The sequence below is a fragment of the Biomphalaria glabrata genome, chromosome 18 (assembly GCF_947242115.1).
Source record: "Biomphalaria glabrata chromosome 18, xgBioGlab47.1, whole genome shotgun sequence".
Taxonomy (NCBI): Eukaryota; Metazoa; Mollusca; class Gastropoda; family Planorbidae; genus Biomphalaria; species Biomphalaria glabrata.
Genome location: NC_074728.1, coordinates 12,522,925 through 12,538,020, shown reverse-complemented (window position 1 = coordinate 12,538,020; position 15,096 = coordinate 12,522,925). Strand labels below are relative to the sequence as shown.

Sequence of the window (15,096 nt, the reverse complement as noted above, 5' to 3'; positions counted from 1 at the left end):
ATAATTTCTGCTAATGATTGCATTTTGCATTAAAGAATAGGGGTTGGGCGACTCGATATAAGAATTTACTTTAAAGCATATATAAATTATTAGTGACAGATTTTTTAAATTTTGTAATTTCTTACTATAATACAAAAAGAAAAAGTATTGATTTGTCCGATGGGGGAAGGAGATTCCATGTATCGCACTTCCACCTGTTTATATTATATAGATATTCGACTAATTTTGTTCACATACTATGATTTCTCCATAAAAGTAGGACCGCCCCCCCCCCCACTCAAAGGGTTTAGATGGGAAGGGCAGTGGAGGTATTCGCTCTTCCCCTTCCTATCGGCCAACAGGTGAACGAAATTATATAAAGACCGGTTAAAGTACCAACAACAAGTTTCAATCATATAGATATTTAATTGATTCTGTTAGCAAGCTGTGGTTTTCGGAGATAAGAAAGACCGCCCCCCCCCACTCAAAAGTTTATGGTGGAGGGAGGGGCGGATTGATGCCATCGCCCCCTCCCGACCCTACCAAATCGGCCAAAATACTAGAAGGGGGGGGGCGAAATAATCTAAAAATAGGTTGAAATATAAATAATTAGTATATATTATTAACATAAGTAATAAATTCGCATACAAATTGTGTGAATTCTATAATATAATTCGTCCGCCCCCCCCCCCTTCGGGGAAGGGGGGGTCGGCCGAGTGGGGGGGGGGGCGATCGCCCCTACCGCCCCCCCTGGATCCGCCAGTGCTCCCGTCCACATATATTGTATGTCAAGGTTGCTTTCGCTTTGGTGGTAGAGGAGCTGGCCATTTTCCGTGTGGCATTCTTTTCTTCAAAAGTCGAGGCCGATGTTTTCTCGCTGTTCATAGCTTTCTTGGTCACCGTCTCTCTCAAACTAGTGCGGTCTAGGCTATCTCTTCCCAATGGGCAGTATCAATGTTCACTGATTTTAAATCCCTTTTTATCACATCCACGTAACGGAGGTGGAGGCGACCAGTTTTTCTTGAGCCAGACGCAAGTTGCCCGTACAGAATGATTTCTTCTTATATTTATTATTCGAACTATAAAGTGCTATTAATTCTGAGCTTAACCTGCACTAACTCAACGGGATCGTAGAAGAAACACTATTTGACATTATTGAAACATTAAAAAGAAAACATTAAACAAAAAATCTGGAAATGTATTTTGACCATCAAAAGGTATGTCCAGTCACGTGTCTGTGTAGATGTCTTGTATGGCCAACGACTTCGGAAAATAAATTAATAAAATGGTTAATGATTAATGATTAATGATGTAGTGCGAGTTAAATGTCTAAGTTGTATACCACGTGATATTACATTTTGTCACGTAAATGTGCATAATGTCACGCTTGACAGCACACAGTAACGGCTGACCAGGTAGTAAGCCAACTGTCCTTATTATTTGGGTCACATAGCATGTGCGTGGGAAAATATACCAGATCCTTCTAGACAACTTTGATTTGCGGTCGAACCGGAATTACGGGAAGCTGGTGGAACTATCTGTGAAGGAGACAATCCAGAGAAATCAATATATGGTATTATATAATGAACGTGGATTGGTTGGTCGTTAGTCATTGGTCAAGGTTGGTTAGTCGTTAGTCATTGGTCAACGGTGGTTGGTCGTTAGTCGATGTTAAAGGGTGGTTAGTCGTTAGTCGATGTTAAAAGGGTGCTTGATCGTTAGTCATTGTTCAAGATTGGTTAGTCGTTAGTCATTGTTCAAGGGTGGTTGGTCGTTAGTCATTGTTCAAGGGTGGTTGGTCGTTAGTCATAGTTCAAGGGTGGTTGGTCGTTAGTCATTGTTTACAGCCGCTAGTCAACTATTAGTCATCAATTATAACTCTTTTGTCTTTCCATATTATTTTAAGTTTTGAAAGGGCTGCTGTGGACTGTGCTATTCGGGCCATTAGTTCGGGTTTCGTACGGTATAACTGTTACTAGAGTTTAAAATAAATGTTTCTTATCGTCTGGAAATATGGGCGACTCGTTTCACTCAATTGTCTCTTCAGTAAACAGTTTCAGTTTTTTTGTTTCAGTTTCACTTTTTGTTTCATTTTTAGTTTTTCTTTCAGTAAATTGTCATTTTAATGATTGATTAGTTCACAGCTGAGTCATACAAACGTGAAATATTGCAATACATATTTTTAAAGTATTATTTTTAGACTTTTGATATGGATATAAGGAGAGTGGCAAAGGGAGACAAACAGAAGAGATATAAAGGAGTAACAATACTATAGTGTTCATTTTTGTATTTTCAACCTTAGAAGCAGACGACTGTATAGTCTGAACAGTTTCTGCTGTGTATCCAAATAGAATTATTGGGTGAAGCTGTGTTGGGTGTCATGTAGCCAGCGAATAAAAAAAAAACTACCAATGTAATTTGTTCAGATATCTTTTTCTTTTCTTTTCATCTAGTTGTTAATACAAACAACACAAACAATAAACAATAAGAGATCTACCAGAATAGTAACAATGATAGAAATGATAATGAATACATAACCTCATTAAAAACCACAGTGTTAGGCCTCTATCATAGGCTTTATAACACAAGAATGACAAAACAGTTCACAATAACGCAATACACACACACAAGCTGACCTGGACACCAAGCCATTCTGACACACCAGTACAGATCAATTCACAACACACAGCAAGGAATACAAATACACAACAATGATAATATTAATGATAATAATAACAGCAATAACAACAATACTCAAACAACTGAGCAATAACTATAACAAAACATAGCCCCAACAGACCAAACTACTGAACATAGAAGTAGACGTATATATCCTCCTGTCTGTCTGTCTAGTCAGAATGGAACTAGAACTGTTTTCCCCGCATCGTTTTTAAATCTGACAGTTGTGTAATCCATGTATAATTGTTCATTATCTTCTTGCATAACGCAGATACTGTTAATTATTTAAAGCGTCTAATTAGAGGAATTAATTGTTATTGTGTGAATAACGGAGACCCGAGCTCTGCTTCCTTATCGAAAAATTAATGCTGAAAAGATTTTTTTTTGTGAGGATTCTGGGAAGAGGGATATAGTGACTAGCAAAATTTATATTAAAAAAAAAACAACCTTTTTTTTTTATAAATACATCTTTCAAATCACGTGACCAGTTCTGAAAGCAGACACACTTACACAATAGAATTTCATTCGCTTTATCTTTTTTTTTTTTTACTTTTTTCTAGTTCGTTGTCAGATAATTATTGAGGAAAAGATTCACAGACTAAAAGAATTTCGAAGGTTCATCACCCTGCAAATGAAGATAGATTTAGGTTGAACTCGTTTTTAAATCTCGAGACGATCATGCTCTTCAGTGAGTGTACGTTAATGTCCAGCTTGCACCCTATTATGACCATTGACCAAGAAAGGATTTTGCTCAGAGGCTAGGAATGAGAGACGGCCCTGCGGCGACCCCTCTGTCCGAAGCCCCAGATAGATGATCCTTGAATCACATCCATTGTTGTGAGACTCTGTACCTTGAGCGCTAGACTGGGTGCCACCATTTCAGTGAGACCAGAGGCCGTGCCCAAGCGGCGCCTTCGACATCTAAGTCTAGACCTAGTAATTTGTCTACTTTAATAATACGTCTGTTTATAGTTATGAGGACAACAACTACATGTTGGTTGTGTTACATTTTACAACACTTCGCCTAAGCGCTAATGCTAACACAATCACTTAGTGTGTATATTAAGTAAATACATAAAGTCTAGATCCAGTGATTAGTCTAGTTTAATAATACGTCTGTGTATAGTCATCAGGACAACTACACGTTGGCTGTGTTACAGTTTACAACACTTCGCCTAAGCGCTAACACACAGCCAGGCTCTGGTTACGATCAGAAACAATGGTCGCTGACCTACTACGTCACAAACCAGCCTTACGGCCTGGGGTCACGGAGGTCACGGCCCAAGATGGGTTGAAGCCCAAGATGGGTCAAGCCGAAGATGGGTTCTCACGTACCGGCACTAACCGTGATAGAGCCCTCCCCACAGTTTATGCCCCCCCTCCCTTTAAGAACGACGTGGGGGATGAGTTGATTAATCGGAGCTTTTTTTTTTTAATCCTCCCCCATGTGCAATGTATGTTCACAGGAACGACACCGAAGATGGTCAAATTAAAAAGTTGTTTTAAAAGTTGTCAAAATATTACCCAACTTCTCTAGATTTACAACTTATAGTAATTCAAATACAAAACACCATTAAATATCTAAATAAAAATTCCTCTTTGTTTATCCAAACACCATCATTTGAAATCAACAGAGTGCATTTAGCCAGATATAGTTTTTCTTTGTTTTGTTTGATATTAAGTCTTATAGAGAAAAGTGTGAGGTTGAAATTAATAATCATCGATTAAAACAATATTCAACAATACTTTTACATCGCTTTGTCAAGAAGAAAATGGTTTGTTTTTTTTTTAGCAGCGTAGAAGAAAGTAAAAACCAAAAACTGTATTTAGTGTGCCATTTGTCTAGGCATAACAGGGAACCAAGTGTAGAACATTCAAAACAAAACACTTGTAGACATAAAGAACCAGAGATGTACTCACAACGAATGAAGAGTTTTACATACAAGGAACCAAAAGGAGCCAAGAGTCTTACACACAAGGACCCAAGAGCTACACACCTAAGATGGACTGGACACTTTCCTTACCTTTATGCATGCCGGTAAACCTGTCCTTAAGAACAGTCAACTCATAAATATCCCCAAACTCCAGAAATACTGGACGCAGATCTTTCTCCTCCAAGTTCCTGGGAATCTGCCCAACGAACAATTTAATGGCGTCATGATCCTGTGGACGAGAGAAACACATTGGAGATGGACCATGTCAAGTGGAAGGGTTGCTTTAAAACATAGAAAGTAGAATAGAAAGCAATCAAGCTGAAACTTTTATCTGTGTGCTGTTGGAAGCAGGGCCGGTCTTAGGCCACTGCAACCTATGCGGCCGCAGTGGGCCCCGCACTTTCATAGGCCCCGCTCGAATTCTAGGTGTAAATTATAAAATTAAACCATCTTAACTTATTATTAAGGGGTTACTGGAATTCTCCTGAAATTGCAAATTATACGAAAAAGTCATGAAAATCTCCTGAAATTATTAGAATCTTCTGAAAAATCGTGCAAATCTCCTTAAAAACAGACAAAATTGTCATTTCGGGGTGTCATTCAATATGGAAAACGTCAATCCTGCTCGCGATTAAAAAAAAACAGCATTGTCAGCTTTCATTTAATAATAAGATGAATTTTAACCAAAACAAGAAGTTCAAATACTTAATTTACTTTAATAGTCACTGGCATACATATATAGATCTAAATTTATCTCAACCTCTTAAAAAAATCAAAAGCGATATTTTGCTAGTCGATGGTAAATCTAAAACGCAGATTTGAATGTTTATCAGCTTTTTATTGGAAAACTACTATCTACTGTAGATGGCTCGTAAGTTAATTTGATAGTAATTTTTTACTTTGTAAAGAATGAATGAAATGCAAAGACGAATTTATTTTTCTAATATAAAATCTTAATTTACGCTTATTATGCTTATTCCAACCCAAAATAGGCCCCGCGCAATCCGTTTCGCATGGGGCCCCACAATTTGTAGTACCGGCCCTGGTTGGAAGTGATGACTATTTAAAATAGTTACTACAAATTACACCACACAAAACCAGTGATTATTACTAAAAAGATACAATACATGTTTATATCTCGAAGTATCAAAAGAGACTCCACTTTTCAGAGCTAAAAAGTTTAAAATTAAAGCCCAAAATATTGAAACAAAATTTTGTCAATTTAAAGGATTAATAATTAATACGTTTACTATATTGTTTTCGCTTTCGCGCTTTGTCTTATGGAGATAAGTCAGACGGAGGTAGCTCTCAACGATATCCAATAACACAGGCGAAAGGCCAACGCTATAAGTTACTCGACGCTGATAGCGAATGTCGAACAAGACGTTTAATAATAACGAAGGGAACCGTCGAATGTCGACAAGCTAAATCTCTACCTTCATAAAATCTGACTCTATAAAGTCGTCAAAAATAGTCTGTTTACATTTCGCTATGTTTGCTACAATCCTCGCTTTGTTCTTACTAGTTGTGTCATTGTCTGTAAGTCAAAACTTTCCTTTTCTAAGACACAACTAATTCGTAATGGTGCCATAACAAAGAAGAGAAGACATAGGGCAAAAATGTTTTGGAGGACAAGCTAGAGCAGGACATGCTAGAGCAGGACAATGTTTACATTTGAAGTGATTTTATCTTATTTTAGATGTCTGCTTATTTCACATCCTTGTCTGGTTATGTCCCTATGTCTTCCTTTCGCCCTGTTGTCATGTTTCAAGTCTTTGTCTGTCTATTCAGACAGCGTAAAATTTCAAGTCCTAACTTGAGAGATTCAAAGGCTGATCTTCAAAACAATCCAATCTGGCATTGGGGGAACTCATTTTCAATGCCAGATTTTTGAAATATTTCTATTCTGTCTACTCAATGTGCAGTCTGCCAGAGTGGAATCAAGAATGGAAATAGGTTGGGGAAAAAATCCATGAATTTGTTGTGGGGATATAATAAAGTTCCACAACAGTTCGATACATAAATATGTTACAGTCTTCCTTACAAAACCTTCCCCTCACGATATCCTTCGCTTTTTATCGTCGGAAGATCTTTTATTTTGTGTCTCGACAACCAACAACATTGGACAGACACTTCGTAACTATTCACTGACTTATCGGTAATTCCCAGCATTCTCTAGACTATTAACATATCAATAAGGATGGCCCCCGCCCCAAGTTCTGCGCCTGAAGGTGGCCCGCGATTAAGTGATTCCTTTGTCACTGTCTTCTCGTCATACAAATAAGAGGGGTCTCTGCAGGATCGAATTTCAACTTGTTAAGGCCCTAGGATATTGGAGATATGGGGCCTGTTGTAATAAACCTGATCATTTTTCTTATTTTTTTTTTTCAAAATTATGGAAACTATTCACAAAAAAACATGTATACACATACAGGCAAATCCAGCACTGCACCTCTGACACACACTTGAATGTATCGTATTGTATGTAGACTGAAATACGAAGACGTTATTTCGAAAGTAACCAAATGACCAATGGTACCTGCATGAGATATGGTACCTGCATGAGATATGGTACCTGCGTGAGATATGGTACCTGCATGAGATATGGTACCTGCGTGCGATATGGTACCTGCATGAGATATGGTACGTGCATGAGATATGGTACCTGCATGAGGCATTACATACATTGTATACCGACAATACAATAGAAGCACTACTAACCATTCCAGAGCTGTGTACTGATACTTATCCCGCATGTGGTCGACTGCATGCCGAAAAAACAATATTCTTTGGGCAAGCTTAAAGGTGGACGGCGTAACAGAGGTGCCCCCATTTTGCCATCACCGGCATAAAGAAAAGTAGCTGGCAGCAGATGATCTCTGAAAGAGACATTTGGAGAGATCTCACAACCACGGGCACACATTTGAGGTCCAAAGAAAAGCCCTTGTCGAAGACAGGCCCAGAAGGCGTAAAGAAAACTTAAACAGACCCCCCCCCCCCCGACGTACAACAGCTTTTTCTGCTTCAGATGTGAAAAAAATATGCAACTTGATTTGCGTAGCCATCTGAAATACTGCACTTATCCTTAATTTTAGGAATCAAAGACATTGTCATTTTCAAGGGATGCTGGCGGTGTCTTTAAGTTGTGGTAGTTGTGGCATGAGATTCTTGACTAATTCGTCTATTTCAGTGTTTCCCAAACTTTTGACCCATTTTATAAATTTTGTAATACTGAGTACCCCGCCCCCCAACCACATTTATTAACAGAACAGTATAAAAGAGTATTTTAAAAAATCCGCATAGTTAATGAGTCGAACGCCTATCACCTACAAAGTCTTCTCATACCCCTTGGGGTACGCGTATCCCACTTTGAGAAACACAGGTCTATTTCAATGATGTCTGTATGATGTTAACGCATGTTCACGTGCCTAAATTTCTGCCTCTGTAACGAACGAGAAAGTAAGAAGGAAGGAGAGAAAACTCGAGAGAATCCTACAAGGTTGAAAGACAGACAGACTGACAGACAGACTGACTTACAAAGAGCGCATCAGAAACGAACAAGAAGGTGGTTCTAGATCAAAGTCCGTTTGTACATTAGTACATTTCATCAAATTATCTAGTATTTACAAAGACGGTGGTTGAGTGGCTAAGCGCTTGGCTTCAGAACCTGGGGTCCTATGTTCGAATCTCGGTGACGACTGGGATTCTGAATTTCGGTATCTTTAGGGTGCCCTTGAGTCCACCCAACTATAATGGGTACCTGACTTTAGTTGGGAAAGTAAAGGCGGTTGGTGTTGAGCTGGCCACATGACACCCTGCTCATTAACCTTTAACCAAAGAAACGGATGACATTAACACCATCTGCCCTCAAGATCTGAAAGGGGAACTTTACTAAAAGTAATGAATTCCAAGACTGATCAATTAAAACAGTAATATGTCCCGACACAAATAAGTTTCAACTCTACTAAATAAGTACACTAAATATGCATCACTAAATGTACAATTGTCAGGTAATGTACGCCGCAAGGTTTCTAAAGAAATGTCAGCAGGAAGTGTGTTTTGTTTTACACGTTGCCTTCTAAAAGCTTCTTGTTTCTACACTGTGAGTAAGTAATGAAAGGGGACTTATTTGCTTTTGGTAGAAGTAGACTTACATTCTAAAACTTTCAGTTTGAAAAGCTATAATTAGAAGGGACAAGCTTATTTCAGGGTCCACAAATATGTTTGTTGAGTCAATAAGTTGTAAGCTTCATGTTAAATCTGCTAGTGTGAAATTATTATTAAATTTGGATTATAATGTGGTTAATATGGGGAGTGTTTTCAACTTTTTCATGATTTTAATTTGGGGAAATAAAATCGTTTGTTTAGTAAAGAGGAATGATTATACCAGATCAATAACAACGGCATTTAACTGGACATTGGGTCATCAGATTTGACTTTCAGAATAAAAGTACATATTCGCAACCCAATTATAACATAGCACTAATAAGTTATAACGGACGTAATTCTTAAATGAAATAAATTTAAACCATAAAATGTTTCTACACTAAATTACCAACACAGATAAGTTCCAATATTAAAATGTTACAATAGTAACACATTCCAAAACTAATAGGTTCCTACATCAATTATATCGAAAATTAACAAGTCCGAACAAAATCTAATTTCTTGACATTTCCAGAAGTCATCCCAGCAAGTCTCCTAGAAATACCAAGTCACTAGTTCTTGTCAAATGTCGTAGTTCAAGCCCAGCTTACGCTCCTTGATATTTAGTGAGTCAACACCGCCTCGGTCTGAAGACGTCGCTGGAGAATATTTCTACTACAAATATTTCTATTGAATTAATGTCCCTCCAGGAGTCTTGTTTCTATATTAATTTCGTCAAGATGGTTCAAAATAGAAAAGCTGAATTGCTCTAACTTTGGAGTTGAGAAACTATGTCGGTAGAACAGAAAGATAAAAACCTAAACATAACTTTGTAATGAAAAAAGTATTTCAATTTCTCAATGTCGCTATATTAAGTGAGGATTTCTGAATATGAAAATTATTTTAGTTCCTTTAATAATATATATTAATATTTCTATTTGTGTTACTCTGTAACATCAAGTCCGTTCTATGAACGTAATCCACAGACGTTTTTCAATACTTAATTCCGTTCTATAAACGTAATCCACAGACGTTTTTCAATACTTAATTCCGTTCTTTAAACGTAATCCACAGACGTTTTTCAATACTTAATTCCGTTCTATAAACTTAATCCACAGACGTCTATCAATACTTAATTCCGTTCTATGAACGTAATCCACAGACGTATTTCGATACTTAAATCCGTTCTATAAACTTAATCCACAGACGTATTTCGATACTTAATTCCGTTCTATAAACTTAATCCACAGACGTTTTTCAATACTTAATTCCGTTCTATAAACTTAATCCACAGACGTTTTTCAATACTTAATTCCGTTCTATAAACTTAATCCACAGACGTCTATCAATACTCAATTCCGTTCTATAAACTTAATCCACAGACGTCTATCAATACTTAATTCCGTTCTATAAACTTAATCCACAGACGTATTTCGATACTTAAATCCGTCCTATAAACTTAATCCACAGACGTTTCTCAATATACTCACTAAATGAACTTGTATAATAATAATAATAATAATAAGGCTTGTCTTCGAGTCCGAAGATTAGTGAGAAATGCAGTATTTTCCTTGACTGCGCAGCCCCAGCTGTGACCCACATATTTAGCCACCCCCAGAGCAAGCATAACCATTGTCCGCTGGTTGTCGATTTAGATTTTCTTTACGCGTCTGTGTTTGTCCTCGGCAGCGAATTTTCTTTTGTTCTCAAATGTGTATCCCGCAGCCTTTGTGAGTGACCTCCAGCTGTCTCGTTTTGAGGATGTAACCAGGTGCTCTCTTCTATATCAGCCAAGGAAAATTAGCGCCTAAGCTGGTCTTTGAAGCGTTTCCGTGGGGCGCCTCTGTTACATTGACCACCTTTTTTAGCTCACCAAAAAAGACTTCCTTTGGCATACGTTCGTTTCCCATACGGGATACGTGCCCTACCCAGCGTAACTGTCGGACCTAAGAAGTTCCTCTATACTGTTCATACCGGCGTTCGCAAGGACATCGCTGTTTGAAGGGCAGTCTTGCCACCGTATGTATAGTGTCCATGTCTCAGATCCATTTATAGAGTTGGGAGAACCACCGCCTGGTAGACATTGATTTTTGTAGACAGGCGGAGAGATTTATTCCGCCAAACTCTCGTCTGAAGGCGTCCAAAAGTGCTACTGGCCCTGGTCAGACGGTTATCAACTTCCCTTGAAAGTGAGGCGTCATTTGAGACTATATTACCCAGATATCTGAAGTGGTCCACCACGTAAATGGGCTGTCCGTTTACGGCGATCCTTGGGGCTGAGTAGGTTTTATTGGGTGGCTTCAGGAACATGACTTCTGTTTTCCCGAGGTTTATAGATAAACAGAATGGTAATCTCCTTTGTTTTTGTAAGGGATAGTAGACGTCGAAGATTGAACACATTGCCGTCTGAACGAAATCTAATGTCGATGCCTTCGTACAATCGCTGCCTTATTAGACCCGGCATTACGCCAAAGAAGACAGCGAATAGAGTAAGAGCAAGCACACAGCCCTGCTTCATGCCATTTTCTTTTGGGAAGTGATCAGACAGGTCACCAATGTGTCTGATCTGGCCTTTTTGTCCCACGTGAAACTGCTTGAGAATGAATAGGTGGGCATCCTAGCCTGGCCAGAGTGTGGTCCCATCTGAACTTCCAGATTCCGTAATCATATCCCTATACAAAAAGGGTGACAAGTCTAACTGCTCCAACTATCGAGGCATTACACTTCTGTAAGTAGCAGGAACGATCATTGCTCGGGTGTTGCTCGACTAAATAACCCACTCTTTAGTGGACGAGGTCTTATCTGAGAGCCAATGTGGCTTCAGAGCCGGTAGAGGTACACATGACATGATATTAGTTCTGCAAAAATTACAAGAAAAATTCAAATAGCAGAACCTAAGCCTATACGCTGCTTTTGTGGACCTCACCAGCGCGATCGACACGGTCAGTCGTGATTGTTTGTGGAGGATTTTGGCCAAATGAACTTGTATAAGTACACACATATACACACAAACACACTTAAAGTAATTTACAACAATGTCTATTAGTTAAAACAGTTTCACTATACACAATTAGAGTGCTGCCCATTGAAACAGATTGAACCTGGACACCATAAAGGTCAGTGACACATCATCACATTTTTTATTGCAAGTCAAGAATATCATGTCAAGAATATCATGTTTTTAATATGTCAAGGAAATTTCTTCAACATCTGCAACCCAAAAGGAGACATTTTAATTTGCTTACACTGCCTATACCAGCTAACTCTGTCTGTCTGTCTGTCATGTACAAATTGCCAGCACATTATTTCTCCTATTTCCCATTCTCGGATCAAGTTGAATTTTTTTTTCACAATTATTCATTGTCTTAACTAAACACGTATGAGAAAATAAGCATTAGCTAATTAATTAGTGGTAATTAATTATTTGTGTTTGATATAAAAAAAAAGGAAATAAATTTTACAATATTGAGATTATAGGGCAGTAGAAGTATAGCCGATCACCTAAGGTAAGGGTTTTATTATTTATATATATGTATATATTGAATCCTTTATTAATATATTTTGCTTGTATTGAAGTATAGTTCTGAAATGTAAAGGTTTGTAGTCGATGGAAGCGATGTCTAAATGAAGTCACTTTTGTTTGTTAGGGGAAGTAGTGCAACTAAAATTTTACAGTCTGCTAAGTTTCCAGATTTATTTGCTAGATGATCGAAATCAGGTTACAGCTTGGAGTGCAACTCGTGACTTCTCCTCATTGTAAGCATCATTTAGATCTAGTGACTTAATTTTTTATTTTATTTTTCTTTACTTGCTGTGCACTCCTCCAAAAGGCACATTGTATACTCAGAACAAGATTCTCCAACGAATCGGACTAGATAAGGAGCACCCATCTAGGACACATTTGGCAAACCTTTACTCGCAAAAGAAGAACTGGACGCGAAATGGGTGAAATGCAATAAGGAAATCATCCTACGAGCATTCCTAGACCTGACCTTCACGTTCGATGATCTCTCCTCCCCACCCCTTTAGGAAAACAACATTGAGGACGGTGTAGATAAAACAAAAGAATTTCAGTGGCTGTAAGGTTCCTACTAAACAGTAAGCACTAGGGCAAAACATGGTGTCAGCAGTAAACTGAGATATGGAGCACCTCCACGGGCAAACTTTGTTCCTGCAGTTTATCTATTAGCAGTCCTGATTAAAAATCGATATTCAGTGTTCGATTAGGGAAATGCACGCCACATGGTTGTATCAACTCGTACGATTGGATGACCAACGCTCATTGGACATAATTATGTGAACACTTTCAAAAGAAACTAGGTCAGCAGACGAGAATCAAAAGAAAAAGAAACGTTGGTAGCCAGTAAGTCAACACCGAATCGCAACACCAAATCGGTACACTGATTCCTCGATTTGCAAGTGCTACCAAAGTATCGTTGACTAAACTCACTCGATACTGGTGTGATGAAGTCTTATCGATTCCGGAGAGAGATCAAAGTTCCAAAGTCAAACCGGATGTTGGCTTGATCCGGTACCAGCTGGTCCTGTTGGTGTTTGAATCTTAATGAACGTAAAGCTGGCGCCATCGTCTGCTTGCACGGACTAGACCTGTACTAATGCCCCTTCTATTTATGGCCATGTGTAAATATCATGTTTCAATTAGTGGTCAAGTTCTGTTTGTTTCCAGGAAAATAAAGCACACATTTTATAAAAGACTTCAAGAGAGATAGTACGGGTCCAAGAAATAGAATATGCTTAATACTGATGATACGTGATAATATGTTTTGGGGCTGCGTGTAATATGAATGTCTTATAAAAGATATGAAATATGATAAATCTCTATTTCGATTGCACATTGTATCTGACTATATTGTTTTACGCTTCGTTGATACTCGGTCGTTGGTTTGAAGCTCTAGACAGCTAGAACAGTTTAACCGATGTAGGCGTCAGGGGCGTAGCTAAGAATGTTCCATTGTTTGGGGGCCTTTGGCTTGACCTCTTTGGGGACACCTGCATTTTTGGGTGATTTTAGTTTTAATGTAAAAAACACTCATTTTGGGGCCCCTCTCATGTGGGGGCCCGGGAGATTTTCAAATTCTCCCCCCACCAGAGCTACGCCACTGGTAGGCGCATTAAATCGTTAGAGTAGACTTTGAAATAGCATCAGCAGGCTTTTCTTTAAACAAAGCTGAATATAATATAAGTTTTGTTTATAAACATAAATAGATTCCTCTTCAGTGGAGATGCACAAGTGAAATGAGAATTGAAACAATCTACAACTCACGTCAAATGCTGTCTCAAGTCTCTTACTAGTCTCCCTTTAACTTTTACCCCAGGATTTAATAATTGAACTACGATAAATATACTATTGGTTACATCAGAAACTCTTCAGCCTATATAACTTAAACAATCGCTGTACATTTCTCATGGTTACATCAGAAACTCTTCAGCCTATATAACTTAAACAATCGCTGTACTTTTCTCATGGTTACATCAGAAACTCTTCAGCCTACATAACTTAAACAATCGCTGTACTTTTCTCATGGTGACACCAGAAACTCTTCAGCCTACATAACTTAAACAATCGCTGTACTTTTCTCATGGTTACATCAGAAACTCTTCAGCCCACATAACTTAAACAATCGCTGTACTTTTCTCATGGTAACATCAGAAACTCTTCAGCCTACATAACTTAAACAATCGCTGTACTTTTCTCATGGTTACATCAGAAACTCTTCAGCCTACATAACTTAAACAATCGCTGTACTTTTCTCACGGTTACATCAGAAACTCTTCAGCCTACATAACTTAAACAATCGCTGTACTTTTCTCATGGTGACACCAGAAACTCTTCAGCCTACATAACTTAAACAATCGCTGTACTTTTCTCATGGTGACACCAGAAACTCTTCAGCCCACATAACTTAAACAATCGCTGTACTTTTCTCATGGTGACACCAGAAACTCTTCAGCCTACATAACTTAAACAATCGCTGTACTTTTCTCATGGTGACACCAGAAACTCTTCAGCCCACATAACTTAAACAATCGCTGTACTTTTCTCATGGTGACACCAGAAACTCTTCAGCCCACATAACTTAAACAATCGCTGTACTTTTCTCATGGTGACAACAGAAACACGCCTATACATTTCCATGGCAGCCTGAATGCACGGACCAAAAAGTTCTCTTGTTGCAAGCTGCTATAATGTCCTGTTCGATGTAGGTCACATTTCGCTTTCGTTAAGTCTCTTCCAGTCTCTCGCGACCAGGTCGTATTCAAATCTTCTTAGATCAAAACTCCCCAACCTGTATCCAAATATCAGCCTTGATTGGCTGGTCTAATTACAGACACTTTG

At 38.4% G+C, this 15,096-nt stretch overlaps 1 protein-coding gene across 14 annotated transcripts in view; it reads right to left on the bottom strand.

Moving 5' to 3' along the window:
• Window positions 1-15,096, bottom strand: part of LOC106054743 (CUGBP Elav-like family member 3-B) — a 483,388-nt gene that overhangs the window by 366,377 nt on the left and 101,915 nt on the right. For all 14 annotated transcript variants that reach the window (XR_008775895.1, XM_056017168.1, XM_056017159.1 and 11 more), the window contains exon 3: window positions 4,683-4,821. Coding sequence is in view for 13 of the 14 variants with exons in the window: in XM_056017168.1 (XP_055873143.1) it covers window positions 4,683-4,821 (139 nt within the window). In the remaining variant the exon portion in view is untranslated. The remainder of the gene's footprint in view (window positions 1-4,682; window positions 4,822-15,096) is intronic.